This window comes from Otolemur garnettii, unplaced genomic scaffold (assembly GCF_000181295.1).
Source record: "Otolemur garnettii isolate 467f Iridium unplaced genomic scaffold, OtoGar3 scaffold00017, whole genome shotgun sequence".
Classification (NCBI taxonomy): Eukaryota; Metazoa; Chordata; class Mammalia; order Primates; family Galagidae; genus Otolemur; species Otolemur garnettii.
Window position 1 is genome coordinate 10,014,609 of NW_003852412.1, and position 15,510 is coordinate 10,030,118.

General features: G+C 39.7%; 1 protein-coding gene across 1 annotated transcript in view; it reads left to right on the forward strand.

Moving 5' to 3' along the window:
• ANKDD1B (ankyrin repeat and death domain containing 1B) overlaps positions 1-15,510 on the forward strand; it is a 60,934-nt gene that overhangs the window by 6,489 nt on the left and 38,935 nt on the right. Inside the window, exons 3-4 of the mRNA XM_012802745.1 lie at positions 4,435-4,538; positions 8,093-8,191. Coding sequence (XP_012658199.1) covers positions 4,435-4,538; positions 8,093-8,191 — 203 coding nt within the window. The remainder of the gene's footprint in view (positions 1-4,434; positions 4,539-8,092; positions 8,192-15,510) is intronic.

Consider the following 15,510-nt stretch of genomic DNA (forward strand, 5'->3'; position numbering starts at 1 on the left):
GAGCCAAGGCGGAGGCTTTTTAAAGAAATGATTAAGCCCTTTTGTAAATAAGGAACGAGTTTTATGTGCTGTTTGTTCTCTCTTATATCGTGACTCATGCACTGATTTATTCTCTGATTTTAAATAAATCACTTACCCTTTCTGCACTTAGGTTCTTAAAGCATGGAGTGGATCACCCATGTCTTGGGAGTAATTTATAACCTAAACTGAGGCAGCTGCTCAAGAGTTCAAAAGTTAAGCATGATGGGCGGCACCTGTGGCTCAGTGAGTAGGGCGCCGGCCCCATATACCGAGGGTGGTGGGTTCGAACCCGGCGCCAGCCAAAAAAAAATAGCCGGGCGTTGTAGTGGGCGCTGTAGTCCCAGCTACTCTGGAGGCTGAGGCAAGAGAATCGTCTAAGCCCAAGAGCTGGAGGTTGCTATGAGCTGTGATGGGGCAGCACTCTACTGAGGGTGAGAAAGTGAGACTCTGTCTCAAAAAAAAAAAAAAAAAAAAAAGTTTAGCATGATTCACCTCTGTTAACTGGGCACACCGTCCAAGTGGGCTGGCAGGGATCGTCTCATTTCCTGAAGACCAACCTCAGGAGCTGTACACTAATTCCTTCCTATAATGTGCAATTCATTCCAGAAATATTTTCAAGGGCTTACTATTTGCTAGCATGTTCTAGAAGTGCAGATTCAGAGAACAAGGCAACCCCTGTTCTGGGGGAGCTTTACATTCTGTTGTGGTGAAAGGTTGCTAGATTAAAAAAAAAAGAAAGAAAGAGAGAACAAAAGCAATAAATGAACGATATAATTTAGGGTAATGGTAAGTGCTTGTGAAGGCCATGGGTCCTAGGGAGAAGCAGGACAAGCAACAGTAACAGTAAATTCAAGGCAGGAATAAAACTGATACTTTGGCGGCACTTGTGGCTCAAAGGAGTCAGGCTCCGGCCCCATATGCTGGAGGTGGCGGGTTCAAATCCAGCCCCAGACAAAAACTGCAAAAAAAAAAAAACAAAAAAAACCTGATACTAGAAAGAGGAAGATGACCAGCCTAACTGGGGCATAAGGAGTGGAGGGAAGAGCAAATGAGGCTGAGGAGGTATGCAGGGCTTTGAGGCCCTAAAAAGAAGCTTAAACTTGGTATTGACAAGATTTTTTAAAAAAATTTTAGACATTGAAATAGGTGTGTATTGATATTGTGTTTTTTGTTGTTGTTGTTTTTGAGACAGAGTCTCACTATGTCACCCTCACTAGAGTGCTGTGTTGTCACAGCTCATAGCAACTTCATACTGTTGGGCTTAAGCGATTCTCTTGCCTCAGCCTCCCAATTAGCTGGGACTACAGGCACTTAGCCCAGAGCCTGGCTATTTTTTTGTTGTAGGTGTCATTGTTGTTCAGCAGGCCCAGGCTGGGCGCTAGCCCTGGTGTAGGTGGCTGGTGCTCTAACCACTGAGCTACAGGCGCCAAGCCTGATACTGTGTTTTAATGTAAATTTGTTAATGGCTAATGATGCCATGTGTATCCCTCTTGGTTCCTCTTTGTTCCATTAAAATCTGCTTTAGTTTGAATGTGTCCCCCAAATTTCATGTATTGATAACTTACAAATTCATAGGTTAAATGGATGTAGGTCCTTTAGGAGGTAATGAAGATTAGATAGGGTCATCAGGGTGGGTAGAACCTCCATGATGGGACTGATTGCTTTGTAAAAAGAAGGAGACCTGAGCTGATGCTTTCACATGTTCTTGCCCTCTTGCTATGTGTGGACACAGCAAGGAGGCCCTCACCAGATGCCAGTACCGTATTCTTGGACTTCCCAGCTTCCGCAACCATGAGCTAAATAAACTTCCATTTATAATGTGCCTATTATACTGTACCCAGTGGTATTCTGTATAGCAATGGAAAATGAACAAAGACAAAGTCTTTTTTCTCTATTTTTCAGTGGGATTATTTTCTTACTGTTGAGTTGGGAGGGTTCTTTATATATTGTGTATATAGTTTGTCAGATATATAATTTGCAAATACATTCCCCCAGTTCATTGCCTGTCTTTTTATTCTGTTAATAATATTTTTTATAGGGCAAAGTTTTACATTTTGATAAAGTCCAGTTTATCAACTTTTTTTCTCTTATGGTCATGCTATTGGTGGCATATGTAAGAACTCTTAGCCTAAACCCAGGTTCTGAAGGTTTTCACCTCTGTTTTCTTCTAAAAGTTTTATAGTTTTATGTTTAACACTTACATTTATGATTCATTGTGAGTTAATTTTTTCATAAGGGGCTGAGTGTGGTGACTCATGCCTGTAATCCTAGCAGTCTGAGAATCTGAGACAGGTGGATTGCTCAAGACCAGCCTCAGCAAGAGCGAGACCCCATCTCTACTAAAAATAGAAAAAACTAGTCAGGCATCATGGTGGGCGCCTGTGGTCCCAGCTACTTGGGAGACTGAGGCAAGAGGATCACTTGAGCCCAAGAGTTTGAGGTTGCTGTGAGGTATGATGCCATGGCACTCTGTTGCCCCAGGCACACCAGTTGCAGATCACTGGAATAAAGGATTGGAGGACTTTATGAGGTCTTAGGATTTTTAGAGTGGGAGAACTGGTGCAAGTTAGCCAAATGGAAGGCAAGGGGGTCAGAAAATGGGATTTGTGAAGTCAAGATTTCAGAGATAGTGTAGTTGGGGTGATGATTAGCTGTGTTCCTATAATTAGGTGGCTAAGGGCAGATGGGGAAGGATTACTAGAGGTGAGGGAGTCGGGGAACTAAGAGGCCACAGTGTTGGTATAATCATCTGCAAGGATACTGATTCACCCTGAATGGTGATAAGAGTGGGGATTGGAAGGAAGAGAGGTGATAGAATGAACATGTAAATCGGTATTGGTTTGCTGGGGCTGCCGTAACAAAGACTGGATGGTTTTAGCAACAGAATTTTATTTTCTCACAGCAGTAGATGCTAGAAGTCAAAGAGACAGCATGGTTGGTGTCTCACCAGGCCCCTCCCCTTGACTTACAGATAGAGGCCTTTCCCTCTGTCTTCACGTGATCTTCCCACTGTGTGTGCCTGTATCATATTCTTTTTTTTTCTTTAATTTTTTAAATTTTCTTTTGAGATAGGATCTCACTCTGTTGCCCAAGCTGCCAAGAAAATCTCTATGTCTGCTGTGGTGTGATCATAGCCCAGTGCATCCCAGAACACCTGAGTTCAAGCCATCCTCCCACATGTGTGATTACAGGCACACGCCACCATGCCTGGCTAACTTTTTAAATTTTTTGTAGAGATATGGTGTTTTTATGTTGCCCAGGCTGGTCTTGAACTCCTGGCCTCAAGTGATCCTCTTGCCTTGGCCTTCCAGAGTCCTGGGATTACAGGTGTGAACCATTATACCCGACCTAGTCTTGTCTTCATGGAGAACACCAGTCATATCATATTCTTGTTTACCCACGTGACCAATTTATTTTACCTTAATTACCTCTTTAAAGGACATACCTATAAATACAGTCAACATTCTGAGGTACTGAGGGCGAGGCCTTCCACATATGAATTTTGGAGAGAAAAAATTCAACCCATATCAATGTCTCCTTGAAGATACTCCTTGGTTCTTGATTGGACTTGGCAGGATTCTGACAAGCCTTTGGCAAAAACTTGGGAAATTATTTAGCAACATATCTACGAAATCTTTCTAATGCTCTTTTCTTTGGGGGGATGATATATGATTGATTCTACTTAACCTCAATTCTGATTTTATCATCCAGCATTGGAACTATCCGATGTTGAGGCTGTCCCCTGATCTAGCTCCTTTAAATGGAAAAAACTTACTAAATCCTGGAATCTTTTCCACGCTAGTTAATAAAGCATGCCATCTGAATGTGTATATGCGCATGCTATGTAAACTTTGTAGTAGGTGTGAATCTGCATTTGTGTCTTTTCACGTGAATGAGAATAAAACACATTCATCTCTTTTAGCCTTTGTGTGTATATATGAGAGGCTGCATTTTAAGGTTTTGTTTTTGCAGCCCTGGCATCTGTAGTGAGTTCTGCAAACAACAGTTTTATCTCTGTAAGCGTTTGTGGAACATTTGGACTCCTCCCTGTCTAATCTTATACAAGCTTTTTACAAACAATGTCCCCTGGGAAATCTGTGGCCACCCTCTGACCTCCTAAGCCAGATACCACATTGCTGACTTCAGTGTGGTCCTTGTGAATAATGTTTTGTTTGGGGTCAGGAACATTTTTTAAGTGTGTGAAAATGCAGCATAAGAAGAAAGTGGAATTTGGATACTATAGCTTTAGAAAATATTGAAGCAAAGTCCCCATATCCTAAAGAAAGTAGCAAAAATATGAAAGACTCACAACTGTTGTTTCAAGTTTTTAGAGTTACGAAGCTTGGCATATGAAATGTCTTTCTCTTTGGCCTTCTTAAATTTTCTCAGTCACGCTTGCTCGCTTTCTTTCAGTACTGCCAAATGAGAAAAGCTTTCAGAATGCCACTAGAAGCAATAATTTGGATTTTATGGAGAAGCTGTTTGAAAAGAAGGTAAACATTAATGCTGTGAACAATGTAAGTAAAAGTCACAAATAGGACAAGTGGCTACTCCAAGTGATACCTTGGAGTTGTCAACTGAAATAATAAAAATAAAAATGTGCTGGCTGAGATGAAGTCTCCTTTGTGGGTAAAGCTGCGGTGTTTAAGCTAATGGCAGAATCCATCAGTGAAATAGTCTCTGGGTATTCATCATGCACCTCTGTGCGAAGTCTGTAGGTGGGCAGGAAAGCCAGCTGTCAAGGCAAGGGGCTTAAACTTGGTCCTGGATTGTGCCTGTGAATCAGTTTGACCTCACACACTCTAAAAAGGCAGAGCAAGTTTTGCTATACAATCTGGGTCGTTTTCTTTACAATGGTATTTTTTGTGGTTGAGTTTTTTCAAATTTAGGATCCAAAGGGGCTTGTGGATTTTCTTGTTACTGCTTTTATATAGCTCATCTACATGTTGGGCAAGGAGGCCTTTTCTGAAACCGGGCTCTTCCTTGTTCTTTCAGTGCCTGGGTTTGGGGAGAGAAGTTCACTGTCAGAAATACAGATTTCCTGGCTCAGCACCTGTGGCTCAAGCGCCAGCCACATACACCAGAGCTGGCGGGTTCGAATCCAGCCCAGGCCCGCCAAACAACGACAGCCGGATGTTGTGGCGGGTGCCTGTAGTCCCAGCTGCTTGGGAGGCTGAGGCAGGAGAATCGCTTGAGCCCAGGAGTTGGAGATTGTTGTGAGCTGTGATGCCATGGCACTCTACCCAGGGCAACAGCTTGAGGCTCTGTCTCCAAAAAAGAAAAAAGAAAAAAAGAAAAACAAAGAAAGAAATATGGGTTCTCTACTGGTCTGTTTTGTGAGAATTTCTTGACTGCCCCTCATGGGAGGGTTTATCAAAGTAAATAGGTTGGGGGGGCATCTCAATTGCTTAGGACAATTTATAGGGTAGTTATAGCCAAGGTGGATTTAATGCCAAATGCGTAAGTGTAAGCTCCAGGGCCCCTGCTTGTACAGGCCCCTTCTAAGGCACTGGGAGGGCTCTAGCAACAATTTCCCGTGGCTGTATTATTTTATAAAAATCTCAAAAAGACATTTTAACTGCAACTAGTTAAGCCTTCTGACTGTCTTCAAAGATGGCTTCCTAAATATTCACATTCCATAAAACCTGCATCTATTCCAGGTTGTCAGGTCATAGAAACAGAAACTAGAATCTGAAGTCACCCATCAAATGCAGTGGAAGGATGTTTAGGAGAGGGGTGTGTGTATGTGGGGGGGTGTCTGCTTATGTGTGTGCATTTACACGCCTGTGTCTACAATGTGTGTGCATGTGTGTGTGTGTCTGATGTGTGATGGGTGTATCTAGTATTCATGTTCCATAGATATCCTAGAAAGAGCAGAAAAACAGCTAAATTTTGTACCATAGCAATATGAAAACAAGGAACAATACCAGGAAAGGAAGTAAGGGAGGAAAGAAGAGAGGATAGATGGGAGGGGAAAAGATAAGAACAGAAATAAGCAAGGATCATTGAAGGTAATATCTGCATAGTTACAAAAATATTTATGGATATATTGTGACCATGGAAAATTATTTGTTGATTATGTGAAACAGTATTCATTTTTCCAAGTAGCAGGAAATATTCTACAATATTCTTTTTTACCCGTGTAAAATTTTTCCATATACAACTTTTTGAGACTTTAATCATGCTTTTATGTTGTTTGTTTGTTTGTTTTATGAGACAGTCTCACTCTGTCACCCTGGGTAAAGTGCTATGGCAGCTTAGCTCACAGCAACCTCAAACTCTTGGGCTTGAACAATCCTTTTGCCTCAGCCTCCAAAGTAGCTGGGACTACAGGCACATGCCACAACACCCAGCTAGTTTTTTCTATTTTTAGTAGAGACAGGGTCTTGCTCTTGCTGCTCTCCAATTCCTGAGTTCAGGCAATCCAGTACTGTGGCCTCTCAGTGTGCTAGGATTACAGGCATTGAGGAGGCCACCATGCCAGGCCTTAACTGTGCTTTTATGTTCAAGTACCTAGAGCAATAGTACAGTCTAATATTAAATTACAAACTGTATGGCAAGTTGTTATCAGCACCTGATAAATTGCATTAAATTTCTAAGGACATCTGTTTTAATTCCAAGTATGGCAAATTATTAACATCATTTCTTATAGAGTTTCTTAAAATCTCTGAATATAGGGATTAAAAAATATAAATGATTTCCCTGAATTGTCTTGGCTACTATTTTGGCTTGCATCCTTATTCACAAATAAAATTAATAGGGGAGCTTACAGTCCCAAATTTGACATGGTACAGCAAAGCTCTAAATTGCAAACAATGTCAAGATAACTTGTGTTTTGTCAAACTTATTTTATTACCAGTTTAGCTACTTTGAAAGTTGTCAGGACCAAAGTAGAGTCACTAGTGTTTGGAAAACTCTGACAAATAGAGCCAGGGAAGATTATGAAAAGAGGGTTCTCGTGCTTGTAAGCCTGATAACAGAAACTATCGCAAAGAATTGCAAAAACCACAACCTTGCACAAAGGCCATTGCAACCTTACACGAAAAAGCTTCTGCAAGGACATCTGCCCAGCAATTGCCTGTCCAACCTTAGACATTGATCTCTGTAGCCAAGGATGATTATTTCACAATAATTATGTAATCCATCCTCCTCATTTTTTCCCTTTAAAACCCTTGTGTTCCTTTACCACCGCAATTTGGTATGGCGTATGTATTCCTATAGGAATGCTTCATTCCCTAATAATATCTTTTCTTTTAGAGAAGCTCTGTCTGATTTGTTATTTAGGTTGACACTACAAACAAAATAAAATATTTAAACAGTTCTCATAGTTTTATGATTATTTCTCTGAAACTAATAATAATAAAGCCATGCTCAGACATCTTCTTTGGGAGCAAAAACAGTCTCGAATACAGGAAATATGATACCTATATTACTTACAGGCAAAACCCCCGTGGTCTGAAATGTATTGTACTGTCTCTGGGCATCCCACAAGCACGATGTTGACTTTCCCTTGGAGTGAAAGATGTTCCGAGCTTGCTTTTTTGTTCTTCTCTATGTCGTCCATCTCTGTGTCTTTCTTTCCCTACCTTCCTTCCACTCCCCTTCCCTCCTCTTTTCCTTCTTCCTTTTGGTAGCAATTTATTTATTTCAGTAAAATTTACAGTAAAAAAAAATCTAGAAAAAGAATGTGAATGGATTGAACATCTAGGAAAAGTTTTACTATGCAATATCAATGTACCATATTCTAAGCAGAAAAATTATTAATGATTGTATATGGAGGAAATACTGACTTTTACTCTCTGAATGAAATCCACTCTATTGCATAACATGTTGTGTAATGGGTTTCAGTTTGAGGTATATTCTTCAGCGAATTGCCAAATTCTATGATGTTATCTGATAATGAAAGCAAAATTCTGCTGAACACATTCTTGCAATGTTCAAAGGCAAAGATTAAAGCGAAATAATCAAAGTGGAAACAACTGACAAAAAAGTTTGGCCATTCAAGAAACAGGAAACCTAAACAGGCTAAACAATGATCAGATAACTAAAAACAAAACTCATGTTTCCTCAGATGAACCGGACAGCCCTGCATTTTGCAGTTGGGGGAAATCATTTATCTGTAGTGAATTTCTTGCTTAAGCACAAGGCCAGGGTGGATGTTGCTGATAAGGTAAGCTCATCTTCATTTGGTAGAATGGGTGGTAGCATAACCAATGCACAGGGAGAATCTGGTCACTCTGGATATCTTTTCTTCACATGCACACAAAATATTTCCTTTGGCAGTGTTCCTTCTGGAAAGGTCTTTTTGGAGAGAATATACTTATTATGAGCTCTTTGTATTTGGTGACTCAATTGTTTACCCATTACTTGCAGGGCTTGGGCTTTTGCTATTTTTCCCAGTTGACCTTATGGCCATTACCATGCATTTGTAAGAGTAAGATGGTGGTCCAGAATATAAGGGACATGGAAGACAGAAGCTAACTGACCCCAGGGTCATTAAATCTTGGCGTTTGCTGTATGAACTCTGAAAATAAATAAGGCTTATTAAACATGTACTAGGTACCAGGCACAAAGTCTTAGAACTTTGATATCTACCCCTCCCAACCTATGAGAGAAGTATTATTATAATAACTAGTTTATAGATAAGGAGCCTGAGACAGAGAGATTAAATATCTTGCCACCCCAAATTACATCTAAAAAGGGCCAAGTCAGGATTTGAATGAACCTGTCTCAAAGAGCTGTTAACTACAGATCAGCTTAACTATTTGTCTACCTAAATTTCAAAATCTAGGTTGGGGATTTTTCACCTACTTTTCCCACTTTCTTTTAATACTTTACTGTAGCACAAGGAAACTGGCTGGAGAGACCCACCATCATGTTCATCATCTCAAGTTGTTGAAGAAGATGATAGCCTTGCTCTAAAGTTCTTGGTTTTTAATTATCCAGTGAACCATAGTTCTTAGGTTAAACTGCTAAGAAGATTCCCGCAGAGGTATTGTAGTTGGTCTCTGAACTGTAACCTGGGTGAGGCTCAGCATTGCTTTACCTTCATATTTCACAGGATCTGGGTTTAGTGCTTAGTAAATATTTGGAAGATAAATGAAGTCAGACTGCCATTGGTCATCTTGTTGGCAGTCACAGACAAGGCCTAGACTTGATAATGATGAGGGTTTTTCTTTGTATAACCAGTAGGGCATATCCTCCTTTAATTTATTGCTGTGGTAATGGTGGGCAAGTAGACTGTTATGTTTAAAAAAAAAAAGAATTAAAAATTGGCTCCCAAAGCACTCTCACTTTGTGAGTATAATTAGTCGTGTTGATGGTTATAGTAATTGAGTAATGTGTCCTTTTAAGGTCGGGAAATTGACATTTTATTATTTTGTAATATGTATTCACCTACAAAAGACACTTTGGTAATATACCAGATTAGCCAAGTGTATTCTTATTTTGACATGGAACACCTGATACAGTATTCTTTAATTTTACTTTAATTTTTAAATTAACATACTATACAAGAAACTTTCTTTTTGGTATATAGGTCTATGAGTTTTAATACATGTATACAGGCAGTCCCTGGGTTGTGACAAGATAGGTTCTGTAGGTTTGTCCTTAAGTTGAATTTGTATTAAAGTTGGGACAGGAAGTGCAACATCTGTCATGCATTAGACAGATGTTTGTAACTTGAGGACTTACTACAATAACCTCCATTCGTAAGTGTAAGTTGTGTGTAAGGTGTATGTTTGTAACTCAGAGACTGCTTGTGTATCCATGTTACTACCACAACTATCATAATGCAGAACAGCTGCATCACCCAGAATATTCCCTCCCTCAGACCACCTCTTTAAGTCAAACCTCTCCTGTGCTGGCCACCACTGATATCTTCTCCATCTCCATAGTTTTGCCTTCTTGGGAATGTCATATAAGCAATACATATTATATAGCCATTTAAGACTAACTTCTTTTACTCAGCAAAATGCCTCTGAAATTCATCCATATTGTTGTATGTATCAATAAGTCCTCCCTTCTTATTGCTGCATATTATTCCATTTTATGGATTACCACAGTTTACTTATCCATTCACCAGTTGGAGAACATCAAGGTTGTTTCCAGCTTTTGACTATTACAAACAAAGCTGCCATAGACGTTCACATGTATTTGTGTAAGCATATGTTTTTGTTTCTTTAATGTAAATACCTAAGAGTTAGATAACTGGGTCATATAGTAAGTGTTTGCATAACTTTACAAGGAGCTGCCAAACTGTTTTTCAGTTTTGTTTTTGGCCAGGGCTGGGTTTGAACCCACCACCTCTGGCATATGGGGCCAGCACTCTACTCCTTTGAGCTACAGGCGCCACCCCCAAACTGTTTTTCAGAGTTGGCCATGCCATTTTCACTTCTACCAGCAATGTAGGAGAATTCAACTGGTTCTGCACCCTCATCTGCATATGGTCATCCCCCTCCCCAAATGTTAACCGTTCAAGTATGTATAGGCATTTCATTGTGGTTTTAATTTGCATTTCCCTAATGGCTAATGATATTGAACATCTTTTAATGTATTATTTACTGTTTGTATATCTTCTTTAGTGCAATGTCTGTTCAAACCTTTTGAACATTTTTGTGAAATGTGCTGCTTTCTTACCTTTGAGTTTTAAGAGTTCTTTATAAATTTTAGATACAAGTCCTTTGTTAGATGTGTGGTTTGCAAATATTTTCTCACAGTCTATAACTTGTCTTTTTAGACTCTTTTATAGAGAAAAAGCTTTTAATTTTGGTAAAGTATAATTTACCTATTTTCTTAAAAATGAATCTTGTGATGCTGTGTCTAAGAATGATTGCCTTACTTAAGGTCAGGAAGATTTTCTCATATTATTCTTCTAAAATTTTTATAGCTTTATGTTTTATATTTAGATATATGGTCCATTTTGAGTTAATTGTAGTACAAGGTAGAAATAGATCAAGGTTCTTTTGTTTTTGCATATGGATGACCAATTTTTTTTCAGCATCATTTGGTATCAGTGTCACTTCAATTTTCAAAACCTTTGCAGTGAGGCCAGGCATGGTGGCTCACACCTATAATCCACAGTTCCTCTGGTCAGAGAGAAGGATCTCCCTATGTCAGGGTATTAGGTGTTTGTCCAGCCACTGTGGCTGTTCCTGCTACCAGGAGTTGTAGCTTTGGGAATGGGGCTTGGCTGGAGGCAGGGCCAGAGGAGAAAAAGGATACAGAGGATTTCTCCCACCCTCTCTGGTTATAGGGGGAGCAGAAATATAAGCTTTCCTTGGAACTCTTTCAGTCTACATGCAGGGCACAGTTCATGATTTGTGCTGCTTTGAGTCCAAGTTGAAGGGTATGGAAGGACAAAAGAATCAGGGTGCTCATTGTAAGATTGTTCAGGCTGAGTTCTAGTAGTTTCCTTCCCCAATCTTCCTGCTACAATTTACTTTTCATTCCTTGGGTGCTCCCTTCATTCTGTTCATTATATTTGGTGGGAGAGACAGGGTGGAATGTGCTCACTCCATCTTAACCAGAACTGTAACCCCAAATCTTTAACATACTATCAAAGTATGCAGAATTGTACAACAAACACCTATATATCCATCTTTTTTTTAATGGTGTATCTGAAGATTTCCATGTTTCCAGTACGTTAAATGCAGAACTAGTTTATGTCAGAGTGCAAATGAGTTATTCCTGAAATGATGGAGAGATGTCTTACCTACTTGTTCTCTTTGAGCTCTTCTAAGCAGATGTTTATATTACCCTGCATTTGAAGCATGACTCTTGCTAAAGTTTAGCTTCTCTTAACTTTGCCTTGTAAGATTGAAGTGCCCTCAGATGGGAAAAGCAGTAATTTCTGATAAATCTCTTTTCCCTGATTTGAAAGTTTTACCAAGTTAAATATTTTTTTTAATGACTGCTTTAGTCATTCTCAGTGGCATTAGTGTGTAACCAGCAAAAAGCTTTTCATAACTCAAACAATGCCATGTTTGGTCAGTTCTGGCAGTGTTTTTCCTAAGTGACGAGCCTGGGGTTTGACATGGCAGATCTGTCTTCTTAATTCTGGCACTCATTTACAAAGAACTAACAGTCGCACCCCTTCACCATCAATATTTATTTAGAGCCTGCTGTGATCAAGTCTCCTGGGGATTCAACTAGGTCTGAGTCCTGGCTACTCAAAGTGTGGTCTTGGTTAGAAATGCAGAATCTCAGACCTTACCCCAGACTTTCTGAGTCAAAATCTGCCATTTATAGAATCACCAGGTGATCGTGTTTGGGAAGCATAGTATGAAACACAGTCCCAGCTTTGAGGTGTCTGCTGTCTCTGGGCAGCAAGGAAGAGACTGCAGCAGATGAGGACCATTCAGGGCCCTGTATGCTAAGCATCAAATGCCTGGCCCAGCCCCTGAGGACCTCTGGGTTCAAGGTGGGCTGCCTCCCTGAACCTCGGGAAGAGGCAGACTAGGTGAATGGAGGCTCTTACTCCAGAGATGAACAGAGGATCCCAGGTGGGGTGCAGGTGGTACTCAGAGGATAATGACAAGCATCTATACTCAGAGCTTCTTGTTCCTGAGAAGATCCTCAAATGCAAGTTCTCCAGGGCAGTAACTGACCTCACCTATGACTAGACTGGTAGTGAGGACAGGCCGTCAGTGACTGTTGGGCATTTTCTACAGCACAGAGCATCCAGAGCATCACACTGTGAGTGTGATCCGTGACAATGCTCTTAAACAGGCTCAGGCATGCCAGTTTCATAACAGAAGAATTTGTTTTATAAAGGTTTTTTTCTTTTTGGGAGGAATTTACATCTGTGAGCATGTGAGCAGTGATTCATTGCCTCTGAGCAACGACAGCACCACTCTGAATTTGTGGTTTTAGAGACACAAGTTGTTTGCAGCTTGAATTCCAGCTTTTAGATTTTATGATTACTGCCTGGAATTTTTAAAGGTTGGTTGCTTTGAAATTAGGAATGACCTCTTAGGGGAAAATAGAACTCCTATCAAAGCATGATTTATCACCTGTCTCAACTAGTTCTGGTCTCATAAAAGAGGCCGTATGTGAAAGCAGATTTAGTATGACTGAATATAGAGCATTGATCTGTAGGGGAGGCTAAATTAAGAGGTGGAATTTTGTTTAGGGCACATTAAAAAAAAAAAAACCTCAACAAATTGGTCATTATACAGCATTGTTCCTTGTGACAAAGAGTACAGATTGTTGAGTTGTATACATGCTGGAATTATAAATATGTAAATGGACTAACTCGCTATCTAGTATGACAGCTGAAATGTAATTTGATAGGACATGTACATTTAGAGCAGGGTTTCTCAATGATGGCACTATTGACTTTGGGGGGCAGATAATTCTTTATTGTGGGGCTGCCCCATACATTTTAGGATGTTTCACAGCATACTGGCCTGTACCCACTAAGAGCCCATATCACCTTCAGTTATGACAATCAAAAATGTCCCCATACTTTTCCCAATGTCCCCTGTGGACAAAATCATCTTCATTTGGGAATCACCAATTTAGAGTTAGACCTCAACAATCTGGAACTTGCTATTTCACTCTCCCAACTCTACTGAGAATGAGAAAACAGATTAATGTAGTTTCTGGGGCAGACAAATGTTTATGCACTTTGAAATCAGAGTGCCCTGCAGACTTTCATTCCTTATTTATTATTCATACTGTGTACATCTAGCAAAGTGCTGCCTGGATTACAAGCACAGCTGATTAGGAGAGGCAAATAAGAGATAGTGAAAGGGCCTGCTTTGAGCAGGCACTTGTACAAAGGGAATGGATTACTCTTTGACAGGGATAAAGGAAACAGAAAAGCAGACACAAGAATTTATAGATAAGGAACCTGAACTAAGGGTTAACTAAGTTGATCAAGACCACAGTGCTTGAAAGTGGTAGAAAGTGACCAAATCTGGAGTCAGTTCGGATTGATTCTAAAGATCCACCTCATAATGTCTACCCTACAGAGCTTCTCTAACTGTGGCCCCAACTTACAGCTCAGGTTTTGTCCAGTGTTAACTGCTGGCTGTGTCTCCTTCAACACTTTTCTCTCTGCTTCTTCAATATACAAGTCAGCACACACCTGCCCACAGTGTCGCTGTAGGTAAGCTGTGATCTGGCTCTCTCTTTCTGTCTTACTGCTTTGTGCTTTCACGTGTGTGCACGCACACCTGTATAATTCTGTACACATGGAATCTTTTTAAATAGCTTCTATATATATGGGGTCCTTTTTATAACTTGTATTTTTTGTTTTTTGTTTCTTTTTTCACTTTTATGTACCCTCCCCTCCTCTAGTAACTACTTTTAACAATCTGAGATGTGTGTGTTTACTCCTGTGCTTTTGTCTGTGTTCATGTAATCATATCTCTATCAGCATATCTACAGAATAGATACATGTATATACACGGGGATTTTGTTAATGGCTTCTTTTTAAAAAATGAAAGTATATTTATTCTCCATCTCATTTTCCATATTTAGCAAAGCTCATGGAAATCTTTCCCAATCAAGTGCTACAATGCTAATTTATTATTTTTAATGGTTACATTATATGATATGACTATCCCATACTTTATTTACTATTCCCATATTAATAGGCATTTGCCTTGCTCCAGGTTTTTAGTGGTACAATTAATATCCAATGTATATCTGATATATACAATGTATACAAGTTCTGATAATTGGCTTATGTTGGCAGCACTGTTCAAACAACTCAGTAAGGTTTCAAAACCTTGATATATCAGTTGTGTTTATGTGAATATGTGGCAGTGTCTTGCTGAGCAGTGTTTACTATTGTTGTTGCTTGTTTTTGTATGCCATCATAAGAAGGTTGAAGTTTGAATTACAGCAAAGAATAAACATTAAATTTCTTGTTAAACTTGGTAAGAGTGGAAGTGAAATCCAGAACCTATTAGTCCAAGTTTATAGGGTTAATGCCATGAAGAAAGTGTAAGTGTACCAGTAGATTAAATTTTTTATGAGAGGAGAGAAAGTATCACTGATGAAGGCATTGCAAAAATTCATTGAATTATGTTTCAAAATCACAGTTGATTGTGAAAAGCACAGCAGACCAAGTTAAAATTAATAGAGAAATAGGAAAATCTTAACTGAAAATCTTCTCATGAGAAAGGTATGTGCAAAAATGGTCCCAAAGGAGGTCACCAATGAACAAAAGCAAAGGAGATTTGAAGTTTGCCAAGACCTTTTGGAGAGGAAAGACGATGTTTTGAACTGTGTTATCACTGGTGATGAAATATGGGTGTACCAATACGAACCAGAAACAAAGTGTCAAAGTGCACAATGCAAGTCAGCCAATTCTCCACCACCAAAAGAGTGCTATCCAAATCAAGAGTCAAAACAGGGTGGCGCCCATAGCTCAGTGGGTAGGGTGCCGGCCATATACACCAAAGCTGGCAGGTTCAAACCTGGCCCAGCCAGCTAAAACAACAATGACAACTGCAACAACAACAACAAAAAAAAAAA